This window comes from Nomascus leucogenys, chromosome 7b (genome assembly GCF_006542625.1).
Source record: "Nomascus leucogenys isolate Asia chromosome 7b, Asia_NLE_v1, whole genome shotgun sequence".
NCBI classification, from domain to species: Eukaryota; Metazoa; Chordata; class Mammalia; order Primates; family Hylobatidae; genus Nomascus; species Nomascus leucogenys.
This window is the reverse complement of record NC_044387.1, coordinates 79,463,235-79,477,394: the sequence shown is the minus strand read 5'-3', so window position 1 is coordinate 79,477,394 and position 14,160 is coordinate 79,463,235. Positions and strand designations below refer to the sequence as shown.

The window sequence follows — 14,160 nt, the reverse complement described above, 5'->3', positions numbered from 1 at the left end:
AGATTGAAGATCAACTTAATGATATAAAGTGTGAAGACAAGATTACAGAAAAAATGAAAAGAAACAAACAAAGCCTCCAAGAAATATGAGACTATGTGAAAAGACCAAATCTACGTTTGATTGGTGTACCTGAAAGTGACAGGGAGAATGGAACCAAGCTGGAAAACACACTTCAGATTATTATCCAGGAGAACGTCCCCAACCTAGCAAGGCAGGCCAGCATTCAAATTCAGGAAATACAGAGAACACCACAAAGATACTCCTCGAGAAGAGCAACCCCAAGACACATAATGGTCAGATTCACAGAGGTTGAAATGAAGGAAAAAATGTTAAGGGCAGCCAGAGAGAGAGGTCAGGTTACCCACAAAGGGAGGCCCATCAGACTAACAGCAGATCTCTGCAGAAACCCTACAAGCCAGAAGAGAGTGGGGGCCAATATTCAACATTCTTAAAAGAATTTTCATGGCACACGCCTGTAATCCCAGCTACTCCGGACACTGAGGCAGAGAATTGCTTAAACCTGGAGGGGCGGAGGTTGCAGTGAGCCGAGATCATGCCACTGCACTCCAGCCTGGGTGACAGAGTGAGACTCTGTCTCAAAAAAAAAAAAAGAATTTTCAACCCAGAATTTCATATCCAGTCAAACTAAGCTTCATAAGCAAAGGAGAAATAAAATCCTTTACAGACAAGCAAATGCTGAGAGATTCTGTCACCACCAGGCCTGCCTTACAAGAGCTCCTGACGGAAGCACTAAACATGGAAAGGAACAACCAGTACCAGCCACTGCAAAAACATACCAAATTGTAAAGACCATCGACACTATGAAGAAACTGCATCAACTAACGGGCAAAAAAACCAACTAGCATCATAATGACAGGATCACGTTCACACATAACAATATTAACCATAAATCAAATATGGGCTAAATGCTCCAATTAAAAGACACAGACTGGCAAATTGGATAAAGAGTCAAGACCCATCTTTGTGCTGTATTCAGGAGACCCAACTCACGTGCAAAGACACACATAGACTCAAAATAAAGAGATGGAGGAAGATCTACAAGCAAATGGAAAGCAAAAAAAAGTAGGGGTTGTAATCCTAGTCCTGATAAAACAGACTTTAAACCAACAAAGATCAAAGAGACAAAGAAGGGTATTACATAATGGTAAAGGGATCAATGCAACAAGAAGAGCTAACTATCCTAAATCTACATGCAACCAATACAGAAGCACCCAGATTCATAAAGCAAGTTCTTAAAGAGCTACAAAGAGACTTAGGCTCCCACACAATAATAATGGGAGACTTTAACACCCCACTGTCAATATTAGATCAACAAGACAGAAAATTAACAGGGTATTCAGGACTTGAACGCAAGCTGTGGACCAAGCAGACCTAATAGACATCTACAGAACACTCCACCCCAAATCAACAGAATATACATTCTTCTCAGCACCTCATCACACTTATTCTAAAATTGACCACAAAATTGGAAGTAAAACACTCCTCAGCAAATGCAAAAGAATGGAAATCATAACAAACAGTCTCTCAGACCACGGTGCAATCAAATTAGAACTCAGGATTAAGAAACTCACTAAAAACCACACAACTATATGGAAGCTGAACAACCTGCTCCTGAATGATTACTGGGTAAATAACGAAATGAAGGCAGAAATAAAAGTTCTTTGAAACCAATGCGAACAATGACACAGCGTACCAGAATCTTTAGGACACATTTAAAGCAGTGTTTAGAGGGAAATTTATAGCACTAAATGCCCACAAGAGAAAGCAGGAAAGATCTAAAATCGACACCCTAACATCACAATTAAAAGAACTAGAGAAGCAAGAGCAAACACATTCAACAGCTAGCAGAAGACAAGAAATAACTAAGATCAGAGCAGAACTGAAGGAAATAGAGACAGAAAAAACCCTTCAAAAAATCAATGAATCCAGGAGCTGGTTTTTTGAAAAGATCAACAAAATAGACCTCTAGCCAGGCTAATAAAGAAGAAAGGACAGACTATTCAAATAGATGCAACAAAAAATGATAAAGGGGAGATCACCACTGATCCCACAGAAATACAAACTACCATCAGAGAATACTATAAACACCTCTACGCAAATAAACTAGAAAATCTAGAATAAATGGATAAATTCCTGGGCACATACACCCTCCCAAGTCTAAACTAGGAAGAAGTCAAATCTCTGAATAGACTGATAACAAGTTCTGAAATTGAGGCAGTAATTAATAGCCTACCAACCAAAAAATGTCCAGGACCAGACGGATTCACAGCCAAATTCTACCAGAGGTACAAGGAGGAACTGGTACCATTCCTTCTGAAACTATTCCAAATAGAAAAAGAGGGACTCCTGCCTAACTCATTTTATGAGGCCAGCAACATCCTGATACCAAAACCTGGCAGAGACACAACAAAAAAAGAAAATTTCAGGCCAATATCCCTGATGAACATCAATGCCAAAATCCTCAATAAAATACTGGCAAACCGAATCCAGCAGCACATCAAAAAGCTTATCCACCACGATCCAATTGGCTCCATCCCTGGGATGTAAGGCTGGTTCAACATACAGATAGCATTAGGAGAAGTACCTAATGTAGATGACGGGTTGATGGGTGCAGCAAACCACCATGGCACGTGTATACCTATGTAACAAACCTGCACATTTTGCACATGTATCCCAGAACTTAAAAGTATAATAATAATAACACATTTTGCACATGTATCCCAGAACTTAAAAGTATAATAATAATAAAAAACTAATAAGGCAGGATTGAAGTATGGGGCTGGTAGAGAGATATAAACAAAAGCAAAAAAATAAACGACAAAGAGACATGTTGCAAGTTAACTGCAAAAGCAAACACCTCATAAGGGGGAAATACTTTGTAAATAAAGTATGTAAGAATAATCTATGACAGGAAATGCCAAGAGCCGAACAACACAGGCGTCACATTCTGGGTGTGAAAGATGAGAAATCTAAGGAAAACACGAAGGCCCCAGTCTCTTAGGAGGCTTAGAGAATTTAAACGTCGACATTATAAACAATATTTTCTTCTCCCAAGTGAGGGGAATCATCATCATGGATAAGCGGGGGCAGTTCCCCAAATGTACAATGTCTTTTTGTTCTCTTTTGAAAAATCAAGCAGACAGTAAAACAAAAGTCAGAATTACTTCCCCTAGAGAAGTTATGGCAAACACCCTCTGGAGGATGATAGGCATTTTTAGTAACATACAAGTCTCCTCTTTGGTGGGCTTATAATAAAGGAAGGAAAGCACTGTCCCCCCAAGACATGCAGGCAGGCTCCTCAAGCCTAGAAGGGCCTTTCCTGCCACCAGGTGGAATGTGCAGACCTGCTCCTCCTCCAGGAAGTGAAATGTAAACGCAAGCTGCTGCTGCGTGTCCCACAGCTTGTGACTTCGGCATCTTATTCAGTTACTAGAAACGGGCAGTGTGGGATTAAATTTTCTTTTCAAGCAGAAGATAATCCACAGAGAAGAGCAAAAAAGCATGACCAGCCTAAAGTCCTGCGATTGATTATAGGTGTGAAACCCAGTATCAGATAATGGAACATGCTGTTCATTGGGGAGCTGCAGAGGCACGTATCTGATGGACTCCACATACTTTGATGGGTTACCAGGGCCTGAGGTTTAGTGTGGCACAGGCTAAACACGTCAGTGGGTACAATGCTAGGGATACCTATCAAAGGGAGAAGTGACGGCACTTCACAGAACTCACCCCAGTACGACACCTAATTCTTTCACATGGACTCGTGTGTGTCCCCGGAGATATTCAGATAGCATTTTACTTTTAAGGTACATCTCCTGTAGTCTATCTTCAAGATGCATGATGCACTGCAAAGCCAAGAACATTCACAATGAGGGCTAGAAGTCAAATCTCTGCCAATATTTTAAGAGTCAGAATTTTCTTAATTCATTTCTAACTACACAGCTTTAATCTCATCAGTTTCAAATACACTTAAAAAATCACAAGCCATCTCAAACCCTACCACTACCAGGTATAAGAATAGGTTCTTATAAAACAAAGTTTACTTTTGCTAACTATTAAGATTTACATATGTATTATTCTAGTCTTTTTAAACAAGCATTTTTTTCATAGTTGAAATCATTCCAAAAGTATGTTTCTTGCCTTTAAAAAACTTTATAATAATCCTTTCCCACATTAAGAACTCCTTGATATAATTTTTATAGCTAAACAATCTCGAGAATGTGAATTTACATGTAACCACATAGCAATTTGCATTTTTGTTATAAATAATTTAGTAAACAGTATGGTTTTTGTTTTTTCCCCCAATATCTCAGATTATTCTGGCCCAGTACATTTCCAGAGGAGACTGACCAGAACAGGTCATTTTAAACCTCCCCCACAACTTTTTTTTTTCTTTTGCTTTCAAGAATGTATTTTAACTAGGTCTTTAATAACAATAAAGAAAAGGCAATTATTTTCAGGACATCTTTACCCTTGGAATTGTGTTCAGCTTCATTTTTTTAGAGAATAGCAACCATCTGTGTCTTTCACCAGAGGCAAATACTTTTGCATTTGGCAGGCAGAGCTACCCGAGCATCTTCAGTAAGACACCTGATGGCTTTGGCAAGGGTAATTCCATCATACATAATTTTCTTCTAGACCATTAGGCCTGTTATTTTCAAGGTAAAAAGATTAACAGATGCATTTGAAAATGTTGATCTTGACCATCTGGGCTGATCAGTGACATGGAAAAAATATCTATCAGAGATGCAATCTTTTCAGTTTTCCATTGGTTTAAAATCTTAAATACATTGTGTCAGGTGGATGAAACACAACTGCTAAGTGACTAAGTAATAAAGTAAGGATTTCACCAATTCTCATGGAAATGCTCTTCCAAGTAAACAAGGTGGTAAAAGGATCTTTATTAGCTTTCAGTTCCTTTTGGAGTGATATAGAAAATTTTTAATAGGAGTCACAAAATATTAAAAATAATATTCATATTACATTGAACCCTTTCAGTTTGGAAAAAGTAATTACAGTGTTCACAGCCTATATGAAAACTGTATGATGCAGTGTGGAAATAAGAACTGTGTTCTATATGAAATATATACTAGATGTGAAATCAAAGCATTTAGACAACTTTTAGCCAGGCACAGTGGCTCACGCATGTAATCCCAGCACTTTGGGAGGCTGAGGTAGGAGGATCACTTGAGACCAGGAGTTCAAGACCAACCTAGGCAACATAGTGAGCCTCTGTCTCTACAAAAATTAAAAAATCACCTGGGCATAGTGGCACACACATCTGTAGTCCTAGCTACTCAGGAGGCTGAGGTGGGAGGATTGCTTGAGCCCAGGAGGTCAAGGCTGCAATGAGCCAAGATCATACTACTGCACTATAACCTGGGTGACAAAATGAAACTCTGTCTCAAAAAAAAAAAAAAAAAAAAAAAAGAAAGAAAGCATTTTTTAAAAGACTTGATGATTCAATTGAACCATGCTGGGGGCTTTTTTAACTCCTCTTTCTGGGATTTTATTCCTGAGATGGATTTCTCCAATTTTTAACTTCCAAAATTTCAAATAGCTACTTTCTTTTTTTGTATTGAAGGTTCTAAAAGCCATTTAATCACAGGTTTCATTCAAGTGATTTTTTTAAGGAGAATTTTAAACTGCAGATAGAATTTTCTTTGATCTTGGTTTTGTCAGATTAAATAAGTCATTCACACTAGTAAGTGTTTGAACATACTTCTGTCCAAAGGAAGTAAAAAGAATTAACTATAACAATTTATTGCTTTGATAACCAAGATATCAACTATGACAAGACCTATGTATTATAGAATGAAATATAAAAGTTTGGCAAATACTTATGAAGTAAACTATGAAGTCTAATATACATTCCTTCTCTTACAGAAAAGGAAACATTAGCCTCAAAATCAGCATAACTCAACCTGCTTTTAGAAGGAGAAACTGCCTACTACTGTAGAACGAAAAATAAGATCATAATAATCCATAAGTGCTTCTCATATTGCCCCAGGACAGATGTCTTGCAAGAGTACGCTTCAGCTTAAAGCCCAAATAAAGAGTTTGGAAAAAAGGTGTTGTCAGTCTTTGCAACCATTAATATTGTTTCATGAAACTAATTGTTATTGACTATCATACTAATAGTAGCTGTTTACTGAGTGCTTATAACATCTAACACTATTCCAAGTGCTTTACATTCATTCTCTAATATAATTTCATAACCATAGGAGATAGGTTCTATTATTTCCCCAGCTTTGCAGATAAGGAAATTAAAGCTTTGAAAGATTACATGGTTAGGAAGTAGCAGAACTTGGATTTGACCCTGGGTTATGGGACTCTAAAGCTAACATATATGGCTTTTAAAGTATTTTATAATATTGGCATGGTGCTTTAGCAGTAAAAAGCAGTTATATCCCTAATTTTCAGAAGATCCTCACAGCACCCTTGTTGAACAGGTACTATCTTCCTTTTACAAATAAGAAAGCTGAGGTTCGGAGAGACTCGGGATTATCCATTGTTACACAACTAACCAACGGCAAAGCCTAGACCATAACCCAGCTATGCTCAGTGGTCTTCCTGCCTTACCACACTGTCACGACTTTGATAACAACCAGACGGTATTTCAGAGCACCTTCTTCAAAGTCATAAAAGTCTTGACTCTTTTTGAGGAATAGGTACAAGTATAGATTTGGTCATAAAAACCCAGGACAATGACCATTACATTAGCAATTAGCATAGGTAATTAATATTAAAAAACTTCCTGCTTTGTTGGGTAAACAGGTTTGCATCATTTTTGGAGGCCAGGAGGCAGATAACAGATGTTTTAGTTTGGGGCTGTGCTGCAGAGAACAGCGCTGTGCAGACAGGAGGGAACAGCAGAGAAAGCAGACTCTTTCCTCACACACCTGTCTCTGAGGTCAGCCCATCCAAGCTCTACCCAGCTATATGCCATATGCCCTTAAGCTTCTCTCTCTCTCTAAGTGTTCATCATCACTGGAAAAGCTTTTCTTCTTTTGAAACCTTTCTCCCTCCCTCTCTAAATGTATTTTCTCTTTCTTTCAATTTCTCTGCACATACGCAGATACTGAGAAGATTTTGTTGTGCATGTTAATTCCAGTGGCTGGGGGGAGCTACTGATACTTTTCTAAGAGTGTATAGGCTCTGTCTGTTGTTTGTATTTAAAGTATTGTTACGGAAGTGATTTTAAAATCCCATTTGGAAAGAAGCGGATTGCTTGAGCCCAGGAACTCAAGACCAGACTGACCAACATGGCGAAACATGGTGAAACTCATCTCTACAAAAAATACAAAAATTAGCTGGCATGGTGGCACATGCCTCTAGTCCCAACTACTCAGGAGGCTGAGGTGGGAGGATCACTTGAGCACGGGAGGCGGAGGTTGCAGTGAGCAGAGATCACGCCACTGCACTACTCATTCCAGAGTGAGACTCTGTCCAAAAAAAAAAAAAAAAGCAACAATTGATATAATCTTACATGTGTATAGTACTTCAAAGCTGGAAATGTTGGCAATGTTTACACAAATGATATTCTATTTTATCCTTAACACCTTTGTGAAAATGTTTGCTTAATAAAAGGAACTACAATCCCTTCGGAAACTGGCCTACTTATTATAATATCAATCTAATAAAAGGAGAACTCATGAGTTCTCCAGTGGATGATTTACAGTTTCCTTTTATGCTTGATCTCTCCACCCATTCCTTATTTACTGCACCATATACCTCGTTCCAAAAAATTCCAGTGCCGCTCCTCATTATTTATTTCATGGAAGAGCTATTGTTACTGAAATCTATCCTGTTGCAGGTTTTATGTTGCATGTTCTAGTTTTAGTTATGCTAATCTCCAATTATATTAAAACAGTATTTTTGAATTTGTGATTTTATAATCAAAATGTCATTAAAAGCATTTTAAAAGTAGACTTCTTTGGTGATATAAGAACCAGTACTTACAAAATCAGCAGGGAGGTGAAGCTTGTAGAGCTGTAAAATGGACTGAAGCAAACTGGACACCTGACTAGAGACCAGGACATCCTGGCCTAGTTTCATGTTGTCCGTCACTTTCCTCTGACTTGTAGCTACCTGCACACTCCATTTATCTGTGTCTGCGATAATACAGACAGCTTCAGCTATTGGCTCATCCAGGACTGGATGCTGAAAGAGAAACACAAAGGGATGGGTTTATTTATCCAGGTGAGTCCAAAAGGTCAAAGTTTCACTACTGATAAATACATTTAAATGTAAAATTCTTGACAGCCAGGCAGTTATGGATAGAGCAGATTTAACAACTGGTAAATTATGCCATAGGGTAAATAGGGTAAAGATTGAAGCAGTCACAAGGACTTTTTTAAAAACCTAATTTCTCAAAACAAATCAAAGTGTAACTGCTGGGGAGGGATGGGTGGGGGAGGGGGAAGATAGAGAGAGCCAGAGACAGAGAGACCTGCCTCAAAGCCAATGCACATATGCACATTTTTCTAACCCTCATTTACCAAGGAAAATTAGTACTGGCTGCTTCCGTCCTTACTCCCTTCTACTGTCCTGGGGTGACTGCTTGATTCTTTTGGCTGCTTAAATAACTTCCTCCAATAAATCCATCCGAATTTGCCTTTGAAGAATGGTCTTTCTTAGACAAGCCCTGGTGAGACTGCAATCGGGTCCATCCTTCCTCTATCAAGGTGTGTTCGTATGGCCCAAGCTATGCCAGCTGGATGCTCCTTCCCTGGGAATTCCTTGTAAGTACTGGCACAGAAGACCAAAAACGGTTGGCACTATCATATTCCTGCCCAGACAGCAATTAGTACAAAGCCTGGTGGGACTTAGTACAAACACCTTCAAGTAGTCCATGGTTCCTGGAACTCCAGAATTGCCTTGTTGCCTATTTGAACCCTAATTCTTCTGTCTTCTCATCAGTTCTATACATTCCTAATATTCCTCCACTAAAGTCCCTCCTGTTTAAGTTAACAAGAGTTGCTAATTGCAACAAAGAACCCAAAGAGAGATACAGCTTTGCCACTGGACCATGGTTACCTGTGATTTTTACGACTTAATCCAAGTAGTGGGAAGGCTGCAAATACAAATCAAAGATGCATGATGCAATACTGTAATTTTAACAGGTGATCTGACTCCCTAGTCTTGGATTCTGTTACTAAAAGGGGAGCCTGTGCAGCTTTGTATTCCTTCTCACAAATGGGAAAGAGAGTGGTGAGATGAATGAAAACTTCGTGCGGACCAACATTTTTTCCTACTATTATCCAAGGGGGAATAGTAGGAAAAATAGTAGGAAAAACCCTGGTAATAGGGTTTATATTTTTCCCTGTTATCAGGGTTTATAAAAATATAAGGGTTTAAAAAGATATAAACCCTATTATCAGGATTTAAATTTTTCCCATTGAAAGGAACAGCAATCAGGCAAAGTCTGATGTTCAACATTTATTTGTCTGTTCAAATAATTTTAAACATGAGAGATAAAGAATTTCATAAAGTATACTTTTGAATTCATAAAGCCCAGTTTCCCAAGACAGTTCTCATTTTGTAGAATTGTTAACTGAAAAGTACAAAGATTTTCTTACACACATAATGACCCCATCACCATTTTCAACCAAAGGTTTTCATGACCCTTTCACCCCTATGCTTCTTACACACGCATATATACACTCTCCAAAATGGACACCTAAAGATACAAGGCTTCAGTGACTTCTCTTTACAAGTTCCTCCAAGGTCTTGTTCATCGTGTGTTATAAATTTACAGCAAGATGATGACGACTTGCCATCAATGAGTCTGGTCCTTATGGAAAAAAAAAAAAAAAAAGGAAATTTGAACACTTAAAATATTTGTATTTTGAGCTCAAACTCCTTCACTGCTTTGCATTTGTCAGAAATCCACAACATGCTGGTCATGCCACGGGACAGATCTATATTAGGGACCTTTCCCTCATACTGACCATATGTCAACATAGAGACAATGTCACCTTTCACAGTGAATTCTAGCTTTTGCGAGGGGCAAGGGGAGGAGGAGGATTGATTTGCAGTAGGTAATTTGGGCCCTAGGTTCAAATCGAACTTAGTCTTCTAAATGATCTTCCCACTGCAGTGGTAGGGAAAGGAAGAGTGTGTCAATCCCCTTGTCCAACAGTGCATAGACTGTAAGTTATATAGTACCACTACCAACACAAAGGGCTTTGTTTTAAGCAACTAATTGCTGGAGTAAGGGCCAAGAGGCGTACTAGGAAGGTGATGGATGGAAGATTCTGCAAGCCTAGGTTACATCAGAAGGCTGTAGATTTACATGCAATAACAAAAAGGGACAGAGAGGTTGGCTCAATTATTTTAAAAGTAAGCATGAAAGAGAAATGTAAAACTAAAAAATACTAACATGAAAAATCAGCACAAGTCTTTTTATTTATTTATTTTTTAGAGACAGGGTCTTGCTTTTGCCGAGGCTGGAGTGCAGAAGTCTGATCACAGTTCACAGTAACCTCAAGTTCCCGAGCTCAAGTGATCCTCCTGCCTCAGCCTCCCAAGTAGCTGGACTACAGACGTGTGCCACCACACCTGGCTAATTAAAAAAAATGTTTTTGTAGAGATGGGGTCTTGCTATGTTGCCCAAGCTGGTCTCAAACTCCTGGCCTCAAGTGCTGCTCCCACCTCTGCCTCCCAAGGAACTGGGATTATAGGTGTGAGCCATTACATTTGGCTTCTAAAGTTTCTTACTTTTTTTTTTTTTTTGAGACAGTCTTGTTCTGTTGCCCAGGAGTGAAGTGGTGCAATCTCAGCTCACTGCAACACCTGGCTCCTGCGTTCAAGCGATTCTCATGTCTCCCGGGTAGCTGGAATACAGGTGTGCACCACCACACCCAGCTTATTTTTGTACTTTTAGTAGAGACAGGGTTTTGCTGTGTTGGCCAGGCTGGTCTCTAACTCCTGGCCTCAAGTGATCTGCCTGCCTTGACCTCTGAAAATGCTGGGATTATAGGCTCACAATTCATTTTTAAATCGCTGGAGCAAAGAGGCAGAATCTGAGGTAGATACCTGAGTAAAGACGAAAGAACAGAGTCTAAAGATTGAGACAAACTGACAGGAATTTGCAAGAGTCCATTCCTTGAAGGTGGGGCTGAATCTTCTCTCTGCATCCTTAGCCTCTAGCACAGGAGCTGGCATTTGAAAAATGTTACTTGCTGAATGAAAATGAGACAGATTAAGCACAAGCAAATGACAAGAGTCAATGAGCATCTCGTGTTCCTTACAGCATGGATCGCTGACTTTTATGCATGCAGGCCCCAGGAACAGAAAAGAACCAGCATAACCTTTTCAAAAGAGTATCTTAAAAAAAAAAAAAACTCCAAGAATTACATATTCTCAGGCTACTAAATACATAAGACACAATTCCCTGAATCCATCCAACTGCCTCCATCTAACTATATCACTTAGTAGCTACTTACTTATTTACTAAAGAATAAACACCTTTTAAAGGAAGAACAAACTAGAGGGAAGTCTAAATATTCAAGAAAAAGAAATGAATGCTAGAAAGAGATGAAAATATCATCAACTACTCTTAGTTACAATTCAAGGGCCACCGGGGCCACTGTGGTCATCCCTGATCAGGCCTGAACTTGCACAGGGTCAGAGAGTTGAAGCTGAAGTTCTGGTGACTGGAGATTTCTGATCATCTTTCCAAAGGAAACTCAACCCCATTAGAGAGTGGGCAGTGTAAACATATTATGATCTGGCTTATGAGTCAATCTCTAAGTTTTCAGAATTTAAAGAACTCTAAGATCTAGAAAACTATGTTTGGATTTGTCACAGAAATACATACCTGCACACACTTTATGCCCTGGAATTCAATTTAACATTCCTCTTGGGTTCTTTTTTTTTTTTGAGACAGAGTCTCGCTTTGTCGCCCAGGCTGGAGTGCAGTAGTGCATTCTCAGCTCACTGCAACCTCTGCCTCCCAAGCTCAAGCAATTCTTCTGCCTCATCCTCCCAGGTAGCTGGGATTACAGGCGCCCACCACTACACCCAGCTAATTTTTTGTATTTTTAGTAGAGACGGGGTTTCACCATGTTGGCCAGGCTGGTCTCGAACTCTTGACCTCAAGTGATCCACCCACTTCGGCCTCCCAAAGTGCTGGGATTACAGGTGTGAGCCACCATGCGTGGCTGGGAAGACTATATTTTAGGCATCTATAGAACCACAATAAACAAACACTGAATTATATGTATGCTTCTTTATAATACTACTTCTTACTAGCCATACCTTAATAGTAGAAGTTAGTAAATAGTGAAATCTGTCAAGTAAGTTTCTTAAGTTCACAATTTTATCAAGTTCACATGCATAGCAGGTTTCATACATACACTTATTTGCAGTAACATACATGTAGCAATACTTTTAAGAAATTAAGTACTCTAAAAAATATGAACCTAAGATTGACTGATTTAAGCACCTATGAAAAGCCTAATCCACTATCTGCTCTTCTTAGGACCTGGAGTTTGGGCATGGGAACTAAAGAAAAGGAATAGGAAGGTGGGGCGTGCCTGTACCCCAACGCTGACAACTGAACCACGGTGAGCCTCACTTTGGCCTCCCATACACCTTAAGGAAAAGGGAGATACGATATGGATACCTGTCAGTTTAGTAAGATCACTTGGCAAAATTTCTCTTCTTAATGCTAAAATCGTTTTTCCCAAAGGGTTTTGTTACCTTGACTAAATATCTCTACAAAAACAAACCAAAAAGCCCACATTGTATAGTTACCTTTTTTAAAAGCTCTCCTGCAAACCATTATTGTCTCAGATTGATCAGGTCCTCATTTCAGAGTTCCAAATGAAAATCTGAGAGGAATGTTAATATTAAATATAGTCATTCCACTTAAAATGCCTGTTTGAGAAACTTTACAAACCTTATGGATGCTGACATACATCAGTTACCCTCTTCTCTCTCAAGCTAAGGAGAATCAATTTTGAAATAAGTTTCCTGTCCAAAGAATTTATCAAATTCTCCTATCAGAATGGATCTGCGATATGTTTGTACTTCCTCCATCAGCTGAGAAAAGCACTGCCCTATCGCCGCCCTCCTGAGTGCCCACACCACACTGAGTGTCCAACAGCAGCCAGGGTATCAATGCAGAGCTGCCAGCCCGGCACCTTCCTGCCACCCTCACCAGGCCACTGCCAGCAGGTTACCTGCCTCCCACAGAAACTTAATTGGGTAACTCAGAAACTTCTGACAGGGACTTGCGGATAGAAGAACACGGGAGGTGAGTAAGGAGCTGCAGACGATTGTTAGGGTGGACGGCCAGTCTCCAGAGAGAAAGGAGGTAGAGGCCATATGCCATTATCATTTTCCCCTTGCTGCACTCATATGAGAAGTTAGAAACAATCATTTATTCATTTCTACCTTGTCAATATCTTGTTTACCTGAACTACTTTCCTGTGAAGATTTTTCAAGATAGATTAACAAATGAAATGCCTTGTTTTATAAATCTTCAGAAGATTATTGAGTTTCTTTGCTATTACAGCTTGTTGAATCAACAAGATAAGCCTGGTTAATTTGTAGCCTCTAAGGATGGGTCCGTTTCCTGGGAGTGTTAAATGCCTAGGACATTCCAGTTTCAAGGTTTTAGGTCAGATTGCTGCACACACAAAATATGCTGCCTTGATTCATATACACATGACTTCTGCTTAACTTAAACTTCCACGAACAAGAAATTGTCTACAAGGTTTAGAGAATCGCAAGAGCTGTGGTTCTGATAATTCAACAAAGGGCAACAATAAGATGACAGCAAGGGCTCTGAAGTCAGATTGGGCTTGAATACAACCACCGTCACTTACCAGCTGTGGAACCTCAGCAACTGAATCTGGGCCTCGGTTGCTATGTCTGTAAAATGGGATGGTACTTAGTTCAGAGCTTCTGTGAGGCTTAAATGCCATATAAAGCACAAGTTTTCTGTGAGAAAAATGTGTTGAAACATGTAGCATAGAACCCAACACATTAGGTGCTCAAATGTTCGTCCTGCTCTCCTGAACCACTCTCTCTCTGTATTGACCATGTCCCCTGAAACCTCAGACTCAAGAGCTCACAAATAGTCCAACTGTGGACAACACTGCCCTAGTTTATGCACTTTACCTAAAA

At 39.4% G+C, this 14,160-nt stretch overlaps 2 protein-coding genes across 6 annotated transcripts in view; one reads left to right on the top strand and one right to left on the bottom strand.

The window, feature by feature from the left end:
- Positions 1-6,093, top strand: part of C7BH4orf45 (chromosome 7b C4orf45 homolog) — a 143,156-nt gene extending 137,063 nt beyond the window's left edge. Inside the window, exon 5 of the mRNA XM_003257912.3 lies at positions 5,908-6,093. Coding sequence (XP_003257960.1) covers positions 5,908-5,922 — 15 coding nt within the window. The 3' untranslated portion in view covers positions 5,923-6,093. The remainder of the gene's footprint in view (positions 1-5,907) is intronic.
- The window catches only part of FNIP2 (folliculin interacting protein 2), a 135,932-nt gene that overhangs the window by 6,259 nt on the left and 115,513 nt on the right, over positions 1-14,160 (bottom strand). For all 5 annotated transcript variants that reach the window (XM_012508242.2, XM_003257911.3, XM_030816274.1 and 2 more), the window contains 2 exons: positions 7,984-8,184; positions 3,751-3,866 (listed from right to left, as the gene is read on the bottom strand). In XM_012508242.2, coding sequence (XP_012363696.2) covers positions 3,751-3,866; positions 7,984-8,184 — 317 coding nt within the window. The remainder of the gene's footprint in view (positions 1-3,750; positions 3,867-7,983; positions 8,185-14,160) is intronic.